The sequence below is a fragment of the Phascolarctos cinereus genome, unplaced genomic scaffold (assembly GCF_003287225.1).
Source record: "Phascolarctos cinereus isolate Bilbo 61053 unplaced genomic scaffold, phaCin_HiC Scaffold_9;HRSCAF=440, whole genome shotgun sequence".
NCBI lineage: Eukaryota > Metazoa > Chordata > Mammalia > Diprotodontia > Phascolarctidae > Phascolarctos > Phascolarctos cinereus.
Window position 1 is genome coordinate 258,629,935 of NW_027556402.1, and position 12,987 is coordinate 258,642,921.

Genomic DNA, 12,987 nt, shown 5'->3' on the forward strand with positions numbered 1-12,987 from the left:
CTGAGTCCAGCCCGAGAGCCCACGGGACCGAAGGCTGGGCAGCCTCCGGGAAGGCCCTTGGGAGGCCTGCAGTGCCTGGCCAGCCCAGGCCCAGGGACTGGGACAGCAACTGGTCGGTCAGTCAGGCCAAAATGATTAAGCTCCTCCTATGTGCCAGGCTTTGTGCTAAACACTAGGGATCCGAAGAAAGGTAAGTCTTTGCTCTCCAGGTGTGATGGGAGAGACCACATGCAAACAGCCATGTGCAAATAAGCTACCTACAGGATTAATTGGAGAAAATCAGCAGAGGAAAAGCACTGACATTAAGAGGATATTGGGAAGACTTGCAGATCAGAACTGAGTCTTGAAGAAAGCCAGGGAAGCCTGGAGGAGAAAAAAAAAATCCAGAAAACACCTCATCTAGGAGCACCCAGGAGGTGGGAAGGAAGAGTATGTGGTGGGATGGAAGTGTAAGAGCTTGGAAGGCTTTGTGTGTGTGTGTGTGTGTGTGTGTGTGTGCAGGAGGGACTGAATGACAGGACTTGGTAGCACAGCTGGGAGGTGCTAGGAAGTCACTGGAGTTTTCTGAATAGGGGGTGACAGGATCAGACCTGAGCTTGAGGAAGATCATCTTGACAGCAGAGTGGAGGATGGGCTGAAGTGGGCAGACTTGTTGCGGGAAGGCCCGCCAGTATGCCATAGAAATAGTCCAAGCAAAGAGGTACTGAGGCTCTGCACCCCGGCAGCGGAGCCAGAGGGGGCATGTGGACATACCCAGGTAACACCAGGCCTTGGCAGCAGCTTGGTCATGGAGGGTGGGGGAGAGAGAGGAGCTGGTGCCTAGGTTTGGAGCCAGGGTGGTGCCCTCCACGGTAACAGTTAAGAAGACGGCTGGGTTTGGGGCAGAGTTTGGGACAAGTTAAATTTGAGATGTGGACGGGAGTCTGAGAAGATGTCCAACAGGCAGTTGGGTCTGCGGGACTGGAGGTCAGCAGCGAAGTCCAGTGGGGAGCACAGCCGGACTCGGGGTGACAGGCCTGGCAGGTGGCAGCTGGCGGGCGCGAGAGAGCGAGCTAGCTGGGGGCTGGCGGGGGCTGGCAGGCGGGAGGCGGGGCCGGCTCTGCAGCTGGGGGCGGGGAGCCGCCTGGGCTCCCGCCCCCCCCCTCCTCCTCCTCCTCCTCCTGAACGTCCTCCCACTGGGTTGGTGGAGGCTAGGGGGAGGCCCGCCGGGAGGGGGCGAGGGGAGCTAGCAGGGGGCGCGGGCCGCGGGGCGCCAGGAGCGCACGCTGGGGGAGTCGAGCTGCACTGGGAATCCGGCAGCGGGGCGCACAAGCCGGAGCCGGAGCGGTCACAGGAACCAGAGCAGGAGTGGGCGCCCGAGCAGGAGCCGGCCGGCCCGCCCGGGGGGACGCGCGGACACCTGGGCCCCCACGGGCCGCGCCATGGAGCCCGAGTGAGGCGGCCGGGCCGGGCCGGGGCCGGAGTATGGAGGCTGTGCTGGCGCTGCTGGCCCTCTGCAGCCTCTTGGCTCCAGCGGGAGGTGAGTGGGGCCCCTGAAGCTTTGTCTCCTGGGGACCAACTTAGCCGGGCCTGGGCCACCGGGACAGAGCGCAGGGCTTCGCGATCTCCCGGGATCAGCCACGGCTGGGAACGCAGCCCAGTCTGGAGCTGGGGGCAGGGGACGGCGGCGGACGAGGGCGCTACGGGCCCCTTGGGGGGGGATCCCCCCATAGGCACGCATTCACTTTTTGGGGGGTGCTGCAAAGGCGCTGAGACAATAGAACTTTGCTGGGACCTGCTCGGTGACTGGACGGCCGGCCTGCTGCCTGCCTGCCTGCCGGGAGAGGGAGCCGGTGGCGGGTGGCAGCGCCGAGAATCCAACTTTCTGCCAGGAGCCGGGCCGGGCCGAGCTCGAGCCCAGAAGTTGGCTTGTGGGCCTGGGACGCCCCGCGCTGACGGCCCGGAGCCCTTGGGGGGTGGGGTGGAGAAGGGGGAGTTCAGATAAAGCAGCCTCAGGGTGGCCCCCCTCGCACACCCTCTGCGCCGACACAAGCCTCCAGCCTCTCCCCCACCCCCGCCCGTGCCCGAGTGGGGCTATCCGGGCCCTTTGTCTGGAGGTCCCAGCCTCCTCCCACCCTGTCCCGAGGAGGCCGCCGTGGGACCCCTCTCCCTGCGTTAGGCCGGGCCGGGAGGGAAGCCAGGGGCCCCCAGCCTATGCGCCTACCCCACGCTCTCCTCTTGCTTGGGGTGCTGCTCCACCATGAGGGGGGCCCTGGGTGCCACGGGGTGTGGCCCAGGTGCGCGCCCCGAGGAGTGCAGGAAGAGTGGCGATAAAGGTGCAGGGCACCCAGTCAGTCTCCTGGGTCAGAGCCGGTTGCCAAGTGCCCCTGGCCATCTGTGGAAAGCTCAGCACCACCCACAGGCCGCCAGGTGCCCAGCCCTGGTGCCCCCACCCCCCGACACGTCGCTTTCTTTTTTTTTTTTTGCTGGGGAGGGAGGGACCCGCAGGTGGAAGGAGCCCACACTGGCGCCCAGCCCAGCCCTGGCCGCCTGCTATTCCTCGTGGCCCCCGGACGCTGGAGTTAGGTGCCCTCCTCCTAAGCCTGGCTCTCCCAGTCTCCGCTGCCGCCCCCTCCCATAGACGTGGGGAACCCGGGTTGTACTGGAAGCCCTCGCTGGGCCCCTCGATCTAGAGGCAGCTTGCCCTGCAGCCTCTCTTGGCTCTGCCAAGGAACCCAGAGAAGTCCCCTAAGCCCTGCTCACCTGACTGGGCCGGGCTTGGAGGGAGGGTGCAGGTCAGAGGCCCACTGGCTTGCCCTAAGTGTGGCCGGGTCTACACGTACAGAGCCAGCTAGAAGCTGGAGGGGGTGGTCTGGGGAAGGCTGGATCCTAAGGTTCAGGTAACTCTCGGATCTTTGTTTTACCCCAGTAGACCTAGCTTTTGGGGAACTAAAAGGTGTGGCCTGTTGCTGCAGGGTGTGGGGAAACAATGGGGCTCCCTGGCCTTGTCGAGAAGCTTTGGGTGCCTCCCTCCCAAAGGCTTGACTTTGAGGTCCTAGGCAGCCCAGGGAGGGAGGGCAAAACCAGGACTTTCTGTCTTGGAGTCAGGAAGAACAGGCTTCTGATTCCAGCCGAGTTACCTTTCTTCTTCCGCTGTGTGACCTTGAGCAAGTCCCTTCATCTGAGAGCTCTGTCATTGACCTGCACTGGTGTGTGACAGCTTCCCAGCCCAGGTCCAGTGTCCACCGGGTCTCACCCCAGTTCGGGCCTCCTCTTGCTGCTGGGGGGGAGGGGTCCCCTAGGGAGACAGCAAAGTGCTAGAGGTCTCCCTGCCCTCAGTCTTTGCCCAGGGCTTCTTAGGACCAGCCCTTGGGTCTCCCCTAATGTCTTTTGGGGGCATTTGTAAGAGTGCTCTTCTGAACTTGATTCTGAGTTTACAGTAAGTTTGTCTCTATATCTGCCAAATAAAGAGGGCTCATCTGCCGCTTTTCCTCAGCTTTTCATGAGGTTCTGTGCCCTGACCCCAAGACGTGGGGGCAGATTCTTCCAGCGGGAATTTCTCTTCTGAGAACAGGCCTGCCTGGCCTCCCACCAGGGCTGATTCTCATTTTAGGAGTGCAGGGAGCAAAGACTCCGAGGCCTGGCCCTGCGGTCTCCTGGGACATGGGGCAGTTGGGTTTTTTTTCACTTTTTTGATGTTTCGCCTATTTCCTTGTGCCAGTCATTCAGGAAGCATTTGCTAAGCACCTACTGTGTGCCAGTCATCTTGCAGTGACAACCACTGTCACACAGATGTTGTTCTGCAGTCATGTCTGACTTTCATTTGGGTTTTCTCAGCAAAGATACTGGAGTAGTTTGCCATTTCCTTCTGTAGCTCATTTGACAGATGAGGAAACTGAGGCCAACAGGGTGAAGTGACTGGCCCAGGGTCACACAGCTAGTGAGTATCTGAGGCCAGATTAGAACTCAGGAAGAGGAGTCTTCCAAACTCCAGGCTGGACAGTCTGCCCACTGCACCACCCAGCGGCTTCCATCTCACAGAAGCCCCAAACCAGAGATTTGAAGCCCTGTCCTCTGACTCCAGAGTCAGCATGCTTTCTCCTGCTCTCATTGCCTGCCTCCTTTCTGGTCTCGGTTTGCAGTCTCTAAAATGGGGACAATTACACAAGGCAGGCAGGTAACAAGCATTTATTAGGTGCTTACTGTGTGCCAGGGGCTCTACTAGTGATCTCCCCAGTTTACATCCTGAGGTGGGAAGATCACACATAAAAGGGAGCTAAAAACTGGGGGGAGGGAGAGGGGAGGGGAGACGGCTGTGTAAGGGAAGCGCTTGGCAGACTTCCCAGCCCCGTGTCAATGTTGACCCGTGAATTCTGTGGGGCTTCAAACTGGCCACACAGCGTGCTTTCCATGTCAGCTTCCCAATAGGCTTGTTAAGTGGGTACTGTAGCGATGGTTGTCTCCTTTTTGGCAGGACAAACTGAGACCCAGAGAGGAGAAATGATTTTCCTAGGTTTGGAGTGAGAAGGCGTCACTCAAGCAGGATTGGATTCCAAGTGTTCCTGGCCTTGAGTCCTGGAATCTCTCCACTGTCCCATGCTGCCTAGGGAAAGAGAACTGGCCATGGGAGGCAGAGGAGCTGGGGCCACATCCTGGCTATGCCGCTTGTATCGCGTGACCTTGGCCAAGTCCCTTCTCATCTCTGGCTCTCAACTGTATATAGAATGCTGAGGTGGCCTTGGAGGTCCTTCTATATCCTCAGTGTAGTAAGCTGTGTTCATATCCTTAAGAGTCAGAAAAACTGCCTTCTCTGGTTTCCTTATTAACACATTTACTTTGGACAAGGAAGTTCATTGTTCTGAGCCTCAGCTTCCTTATCTATAAAATGGGGATGCTAATACTTGTCATATACCCAATTCCCTGTTTTGTTGTGAGGCACAAATGTGAGTCATTTGTGTAAAAAGACTTTGAAAGCTGTTTACTTATAGTTACAAAGTCCTGGACAGAGATGATCTCGTAACCAGCATGACCATCCCCGTTCATAAGTGGGGAAATGGAGCCTCCCTTGGATCATGGTGTGGCAGCCAGACTGCCTTACTTGCTGTTCTGATCCATGATCTGTGGTGTTCTGATCTCCAGACTCCACACCTTTGCCTGGGCTGCGCCTTCCTCACCTCCTTCCAAAGCTCAGTCTCATCTGGAGCCTCCCAATCTTTAGTGATCCTCCCCTCCCCCCGACGATCGCAATAACTTTGCACTGATCTCTGTACATGTCGGTAGAATGTTAATTCCTCGAGGGCAGAGCCATTTTGGTTTTCAATTCTGAGTACCCAGCCCTGTACCCTGAACACAGGTAGTGCTTAATAAATGCTTATTGAATTGAACTCTATTGACGGATCATAGCTTTTGAGCTGGGAGGGATGTCAGAGGACTCCTAGCCCAGCAATCCAACTGAGGTGGAGCACAGGGGGGTCAGGTGTCTTGCCTAAAGTCCCCCAGGTGGTAAGCATTCCATTAGCAGCGGGGGAGACCCCGATGTATGTGCTGAACCCTTTGGGGCAGGAAGAAAAGGGGAAAGCCTCTCTTAACATGAGAGTACAGCCTTAGCACAATCCACAAGTAAAGGAGGAGGGGAGAGAAAATGGGAACTGATGCTGCAAGGAGGGGGCACAGAGTGAGAGTGGGCAGTGCCATGTCAAAACCACGTATGCTTGCAGATAGAAAACACACCACGCTGCTTCTTAGCGCCAGCTCGACTGTAGACTGACAGGAAGGGCGAGGCCTCGTGCCAGGCTGGACCACAGGGGAAAGGCAAGAGCCAGCCCAAATTCCACCCTTTGGACCACTCGATGCCCGGAGATGCCCAAAATGTCAGCAGAAAATGAAGTTGAGGCCTGGGTGTGTGCTTAAAGGAATATCACTTTGGCCAGCGTGTGGAGGGGAGGTATTGGAGAGGGAGAGAAGCTGGAGACTGAGCCTGGGGGCGATTGAGGAGGCCTCTCAGGCAGAGGACCTGTGCTTAGGCCTCAGTTCTGCTTCTCTCCAGCTGAGCAATGCCACTTTTCTGAGGCTGTCCCATCGAATCAGTGGGCATCATAAGACTTGCATTCTTCACCTCTGGGTCCCAAGGAGAGTGGTTTGGAATTGTAGAGCCCTCTATCCCTTGTACTGGCAGGTTTCTCTCTGAGGTTCATCCTCCAATCTCTTAACTGGTCCTTCCACCTTTGTGTGCTTTGCCTCGAGGCTGTGTGGGATAATAGAAAGAGCCCTAGACTTGGTAGTCCTGGGACTTTCGGCAAGTTACTTAATCTGAGAATGTCCGGGCATCCTTCTCTGTCAGATGGAGATAATAACAGCTCCTGACTTAGTCTAGGGAATGACTCAGAAGATCAAGGGAATGAAGTCACATCAAGTCGGCAAGCATTTATGAGGCACCTACTGTGTGCCAGGCACCGAGCTGACCAACAACTAGGCTGCAAACTGCAGGGTCATAGGTGCTATGTCAGGTCACGGATCTTAGGCTGAAGGAAGGACCTTCAAGGCCATCTAACCCAACCCTTTCATTTAAAAATGAGACCCAGACTTTCACCGATATTGACAGAGCTGGAATTTGAACTCGGGGTTCTGACTGCAAATTCAGTCCTTTTTTCATGGTACTGTGGTTGGCGCCTTCCATTGGGTTCAGTCCAAATTCCTACACCATGTATGTGTTAGCGTGGAGCAAGGTGACATTTACAACGATAATCCTGCATTTAGAATAAGGTCCTGCAAGATGGGAAAGTGCCTTCTGAATTCTCAAGGGTGGAATGGCATTCTCTTGAGTCAGTGCCATGCTTTATAGCTTTTTTCCTCCTCAGTTCTGCTCTGGGCCCAGTTCATTGTCCATTTATACCAGTTTCTCCTTCCATGAATTCATCCTCTCCAGCCAGGGGTTCTGTGGCTACTGAAGAAGAGACCTGATGGTAAAAGACCATAATCTGCCCTGAAGAAAAAAAAATTCCAGGACAGTCTACAGATAGCTAAAATAAAATCCTTCTTTCTGGCAGAAATAGTCCCTGGTCTCCAGCCCCAGTCATGAGCTAATCTGTTATGAGGGAGAAATTCTTTTTGTAATTTAGCTGGATAAATTTAGGCTCCTTAGTGGTTAGAAGAATGATGTTGCAACTTAAAAGATCTGGGATTTCATGGGTGTGGGCATTCCCTCTCCTGTTAATAATAACCTCAGTAGGCTTTCATACATGGATTCATGGGCTGCTGTGGCCAAAAAAAAATAATCATCAGCTGGTGGCCGGTGGGGCGGGGAGTACTTTCTGAGCTGGGTCGTGCTGATCCCCAGGCGGCTGCCCCAGAACCCTGGCCCTGACCTGTGCCCAGAGAAGCTTTTCCAGGCCGGAGGAGCTCAAGCCCTGGCTGCCTGAGCCTGGGGAGATGAAGTGACTCAACCACGGTCCCGTAGGGCAGAGGGCAGAGGTGGGATTCGAATTCAGGGCGTCCTGATTCCATGTGTAGCTCTCTTTTCGCTACTCCAAGCGAGTGACTTGTCCAAGTATAGGCTCAGAGTTGGAAGGGACCACAGAGGTTATTCGTAAAGATAATAATAGTTAACATTTAGATAACGCTTACTTATGTGCCGGGCACCGTGCCAAGCACTTTGCAAATACCATCTCGTCTGATCCTCACAACGACCCCGGGAGGGAGGCGCTGTTATTATTATCCCTATTTTACAGATGGGGAAACTGAGGCAGGCAGAGGTTAAAGTGACTTGCTAGGAAGTGTCTGAGGATTGGATCAGGTCTTCTTGATTCAAGGCCCAGTGCTGTGGTAAGGCAAGAACACAAATAGCTGTGAGACAGATTGGGAAGAAGACATGAAAATAGCTAGGTGCACGCAAGCAAGATCCAGAGAGCCCAGGTGGAAGGCACTCTGAGAAAAGAAAGCCTTCATAGCCAAGGCCACCAGGAAGGCCTCCTGCAGAAGGTGGGCCTAGCGTGGAGTCTTGGAGGAAGCCAGAAAGCATAGGGGAGGAGAAAGATCATTCCAGGTGTGGGGCACAGCCAGTGCAAAGGCTTAGAGATGGGAAATGAGAGCTGGAACTTGGTGTAGGCCAGTGTGGCAGGAACACAGAGCTAGGGGTAGAGAGAATGGAGAGGGAGGAAGGCACTGGGCTGGGAGGGGCTTCAAATGCTGCTGGACTGATGACTTTTCCCTCTGCCATCCACCTTCCCAAAGTGAGATGATCCTTACAAAGCCGTGGCCCATAAGTGCTATTATTTTAATCATATTCTTGGCAGGAAAGGCAGCCGGGGATAGCAGATGGAGAGAGTCTTGAGGGGGAAGAGATGCAGACTCGAGTCCCTTGAGGCGCATGCCAACTGGGTGACCTTGCAGTATCCCAGGCAACTTTGCAAGAGGATAAGTTAGAGCTAGGAAGTGTTATTGTGCCTCAGTGGAGGGACCATGTGCCTTGGGGACCTCCTCCCAGTGAGAAAATCGTGAGCCCCCTCCCACCCCCATTATGAAAAATTTAGCTTTGGAGTCTCCCGACTTCCAGCTGGTTCCCTGGGTGAATCTCCCTGTCATGCAGGTACAGATATAGCTATAGACATAGATACACACACACACTCACACATACTAACACACTCACACACACACACTCGCACACACACTCGCACACACATACTAACACACACATGCACACACACTCGCACACACACATGCACACATACACTCACACACACATACTAACACACTCACACACTCACACACTCGCACACACACGTGCACACACGTGCACACACATGCACACACTCGCACACACACGTGCACACACTCGCACACACACGTGCACACACACTCGCACACACACATACTAACACACGTGCACACACACTCGCACACACACATACTAACACACTCACACACACACTAACACACACGTGCACACACTCACACACACACTCGCACACACACACTAACACACGTGCACACACACTCGCACACACACGTGCACACACACCCGCACACACACATCTTCCCTTCATTAGAATGTAGATTCCTTCAGGTCAGTCTATTTCACTTCTGGTTTTGTGATGCTAGCAGCAGCACTCAGTGCCTGGCACACAGTAGGTGCCTAATCAATGCTTGTTGGTTGTTCTATTATTGTTGGACACGCCTGGGCCCTTTTTCCCCACCTGGAGAGTAAGGGAGGTGGCCTTAGACCTGATGACTTCTGACGTTCCAAATGCTCTGCTCTTGTGTATTTGTCAGCTCAGGGGATAGTCGAGGTAAAGCCTGACACAAGGAAACTGCCTGGGCCGGCCCCACCTGCCCTGGGCCCTTATCTCGCAGGTGAATTGCTAGGCTTTGTCCAGAGTCTGTTCAGTAAATATTTGTGGAGGGAATGAAGACAGTGTGGGGCTAGGGGAATGAGGGCCCAGGCCAGAGGCGTGTAAGGGGCCAGGGCTGGTGCTTCAGAGGAGGGCAGGAAGGACCCCCTGGGCTGAGCTCTGCACCCACCCCCCCATCCTGCCACTTTGCCGATAGATGAGAGGCCATGGACTGCTTCCATGTGGGCCTGGTTGGACACAGGCTCCTCCCGGTCCTGACGTCTGGGACCACTTAAGCTGGGGTTTGACTGGCCTGTGACTAGGCAGAGGCCTGGAGTTGGCATCTTCCTTCTGCCATGTACTGACTGTGTGACCACAGGCAAGTCCTTCCCTTGCCACTGGGCCTCAGTTTCCCCCCTGGAACATGACTAGATCAGTTTCAAACTCCCTCTCACCTCTCGGGTGATGCAGGGGGGCTGGATTTGGAATGAATGGTGGGTTTAATGCCTTCTTTTCCCATCGGTTGCCTGTGTGACCTTGGATAAGTCCTTTCCTCGGCTCTGGCCTACAGAAAAATGAGGCATCTGTGATAAATGACTGCAGTGTGAGTTTATCCTCCAGGAGCCTAGATTCTAAGACGCAGCTGCTCAGTGTGGCATTCAAGGCTTCTGCCTAACTTCTCCTCTTGCTCTCCCAGGAGAAACTTCTGCCCCTGCCAGTCTGGTTTCTTCATTGTCCTTTTGAATAGGGCTCACCTGTCCCCGAGGCCCGCCGCTGTGGGCCCCCTTTCATCCTCTGTGCCTGATGAAGCCTCCTTACTCCTCACTACCTGGTCTCCTCCTGCCCAGAGACCCTTCTCAGGACATACTCTGGTACCTCATCTGGCACAGGTGGGCTCATCACGGACTTGCTGCCCATTCCTAGCAGCACGGGGCCTTGGGGGTCCTTTGACAGATGGGAAAACTGAGGCCCAGGAAATTGAAGAGATGTGCCCCAGGTCGTTTGGATGGAAAGGAGCAAAGCTGGGATTCAAACCTGGGTCTTCAGACTCCAGATCTTGTGCCAGGGTCATGGCTCGAGAGCTGGATGGGGCCTCCAAGGCCGCTGAGTCCCTCTGTAAAGCGAGGGCTTTAGCCCAAGGTCTCACAGGGGACCTCAGGAGGGAGGATGCTGGATGGGAACCAGGCCCCGCTGACAGCTGGCGTGGCCATCTTTCCACGTACTGTGTTGTCACAGAGACGGTCAGCTCGGGGGTGCTCAGCTTCTGGGGCAGGGCCCCGCACTCAGTTGTTGTTCAGTCCTGTCTGACTCTTGGGGGCACCTTTGGGGGTTTTCTCGGCAGAGATACTGTAATGGTTTGCTGCTTCCTGCTCTAGCTCATTTTACAGATGAGGAAACTGAGGCAAACAGGGTGAAGTGACTTGCCCAGGGTCATATAGCTAGGAAGAGCCTGGGGCCAGATTTGAACTTACGAAGATGAGTCTTCCTGACTCTGGGTCCAGTGCTCCGTCTGTCTTGGCCGTTATTAGCTGTGCTTTACGTCTGTCTACCAATAAGCATTTATTGAGCGCCTACCACGCGGCAGGCACTGGGCTAGATGCTAAGGATACCGGGCCAAAAACCTCAGGTCCTGCCCTCAGGGAGCTTCAGTTCTAGCATGGAGGGGCCTGGAAAGCTTGGTTGAGATGACCTGATCACTCAGACCACAAGCATCCATGTGCCCCGTCCACAGGGACTGTGGAGAAAAAGACAGCGGCAAGCTGTAGCGTGCATTCCGTGGGGCGTGTGAGTGTCTGTGGAGTGATAGCCAGGTGGGAGTGGCAGAGCGTGAGGGCAGTCAGGCAAGGTCTCCCATCCAAGAGGGCATTTGGGTTAATCTTGGAAGGAAGCTCGGGATCCGAGGCCTGGAGTCCTTCCTGGTTCCCCCTCCCCCCAGATGCCTGCGCCCTCCTTCCAGGCTGCCTTGCAGTTCAGTCTATGTAGGGGTGCCCCTGATATCTCAGCTGGGCCCTCCCCCTTTCCAATGCCAGCTCCTTGTCAAAAGGGATGGCTCCATTCTCTGTGCTTGGACCCCTGTGATCTGGCCCATAGTAGGACTGAATAAACGTGTGTGGACTGGGGATTTATCTCTCAGCCCAAGGCTGGAATCCTTTTGAGAGGGGGGCTGCAGAGTCCTTCAGCTTCAGGCCCTCCCCACCACTACCCAGAAGAGTTTTCTGCATATGGCAGATATTTAATGGATGGGGTTTTTTTGGTTCAGTTTGAATTGAGTTGGGTGTGGGGCCTGAATCCTGTTTCAGACACTCATTCGCTACCCTTACCCTTTCTGAACCTCAGTTTCTTTATGTGTGAAATGGGGTTTTAATAGCTGCCTCATGTAGTGGTTGCAAGGGAAGCCTGTTGTGAGCCCCAAGAGCCTACAAAAATGAGGGTGGTTGTGAAAAGTAGAGCTGGGGAGAGAAAGTAAATATGGAGAAAATATATGTTGACAGTGTCAGGCATTCAGTCAGCAAGCAAGTGCCAGGCACTGCTGGCCCTCAAGGAGTGTACAGCCAGGTGGTGCTGCAGTGGATAGAACCCTGGCTCTGGAGTCAGGAACACCTGAATTCAAATGTGACCTCAGACACTTACTGGCTGTGTGACCCTGGATAAGTCACTTAACCACTGTCTGTCTCAGTTTCCTCAACTGTAAAATGAGGATGATGATAATAGCACCAACTTCCCGGGGTGGTTGTGAGAATAAAATGCGATAATAATTGTAGAGTACTTAGCCCAATGCCTGGCACATAGTAGGTGCAGTATAAATATTAGCTATTGTTATTATTAGAAGAGGGAGCTCAACAGTGTCAAAAGCTGCACAGAGGTCAAGAAGAATATGGGCTGAGAAAAGACATCACTGGTATTGCTGGACAGAGTAATTTCAGTTGAAGGATGAGTTTAGAAGCCAGATTGTTGTGGAGGGTTGGGTTTCATTCCTGCTGCAGCACAGGGGATAGCACATTACTGTCCATTCGGACCTGACTGGAGATCTCAAAGCCCAGGCTGTCGGGCAGCTCCTTAGGGATGGTATATAGGAAATTCTCAAGAAGATAGGCTAGATGGGATGGATGCCTCAGAGGTGACCTCCAGCCAGGAGATTCAGGGAGTCTTTGCCCAGTTGAAGTGACGGGAGAAGAGAAGACCCGGGGAAGGCATGGCCTTCCTCTGTACTTCCAGGGCTGGGCACTTGGAACAGGGATTAGCCTCATTCCCCAGAGGCCCAACCCAGAATAACTGGCACATGTTTCTGAGAGCAAATAGAGGCTGGAGGTCTGGGAAAACTTTCCCGGGGGTGTCAAATTCAAATAGAAAAGGATCCCTCCAAGCTGCCTATAGATTTAGAAAACCACAAATTAACACCATCTATGTTGTATTGTATTTTTATTTATTTTGTTAAACATTTCTCTAAGACTTTTTTTTTTTTGGATACCTCTGCTCTGAACAATTAGAGCTGGTCCCAAGTGGAATGGGGATGTCCTTGGAGGTCTTTGAGCTGACCAGAAGACTACTTAAAGACGTCTTTGGAGAGGGGAGTTTTATTCTGCTGGGAATTTGGGCAAGATGTCCTTGAGCTTCTAGGAATGGAAGATTACAAGCCCCTTCCTATGTTAGTAGAAGTGTTTATGGAAAGGTGGGGGAGCAA

General features: G+C 54.1%; 1 protein-coding gene across 2 annotated transcripts in view; it reads left to right on the forward strand.

Annotated features, from left to right (window-relative positions):
• The first annotated feature begins 1,199 nt into the window (after positions 1–1,199).
• Positions 1,200–12,987, forward strand: part of LRP5 (LDL receptor related protein 5) — a 152,543-nt gene continuing 140,755 nt past the window's right edge. Inside the window, exon 1 of one of the 2 annotated variants that reach the window (XM_078148553.1) lies at positions 1,200–1,519. In XM_078148553.1, coding sequence (XP_078004679.1) covers positions 1,465–1,519 — 55 coding nt within the window. In that variant the 5' untranslated portion in view covers positions 1,200–1,464. The remainder of the gene's footprint in view (positions 1,520–12,987) is intronic. The other variant, XM_020968128.2, reaches the window with a different exon arrangement.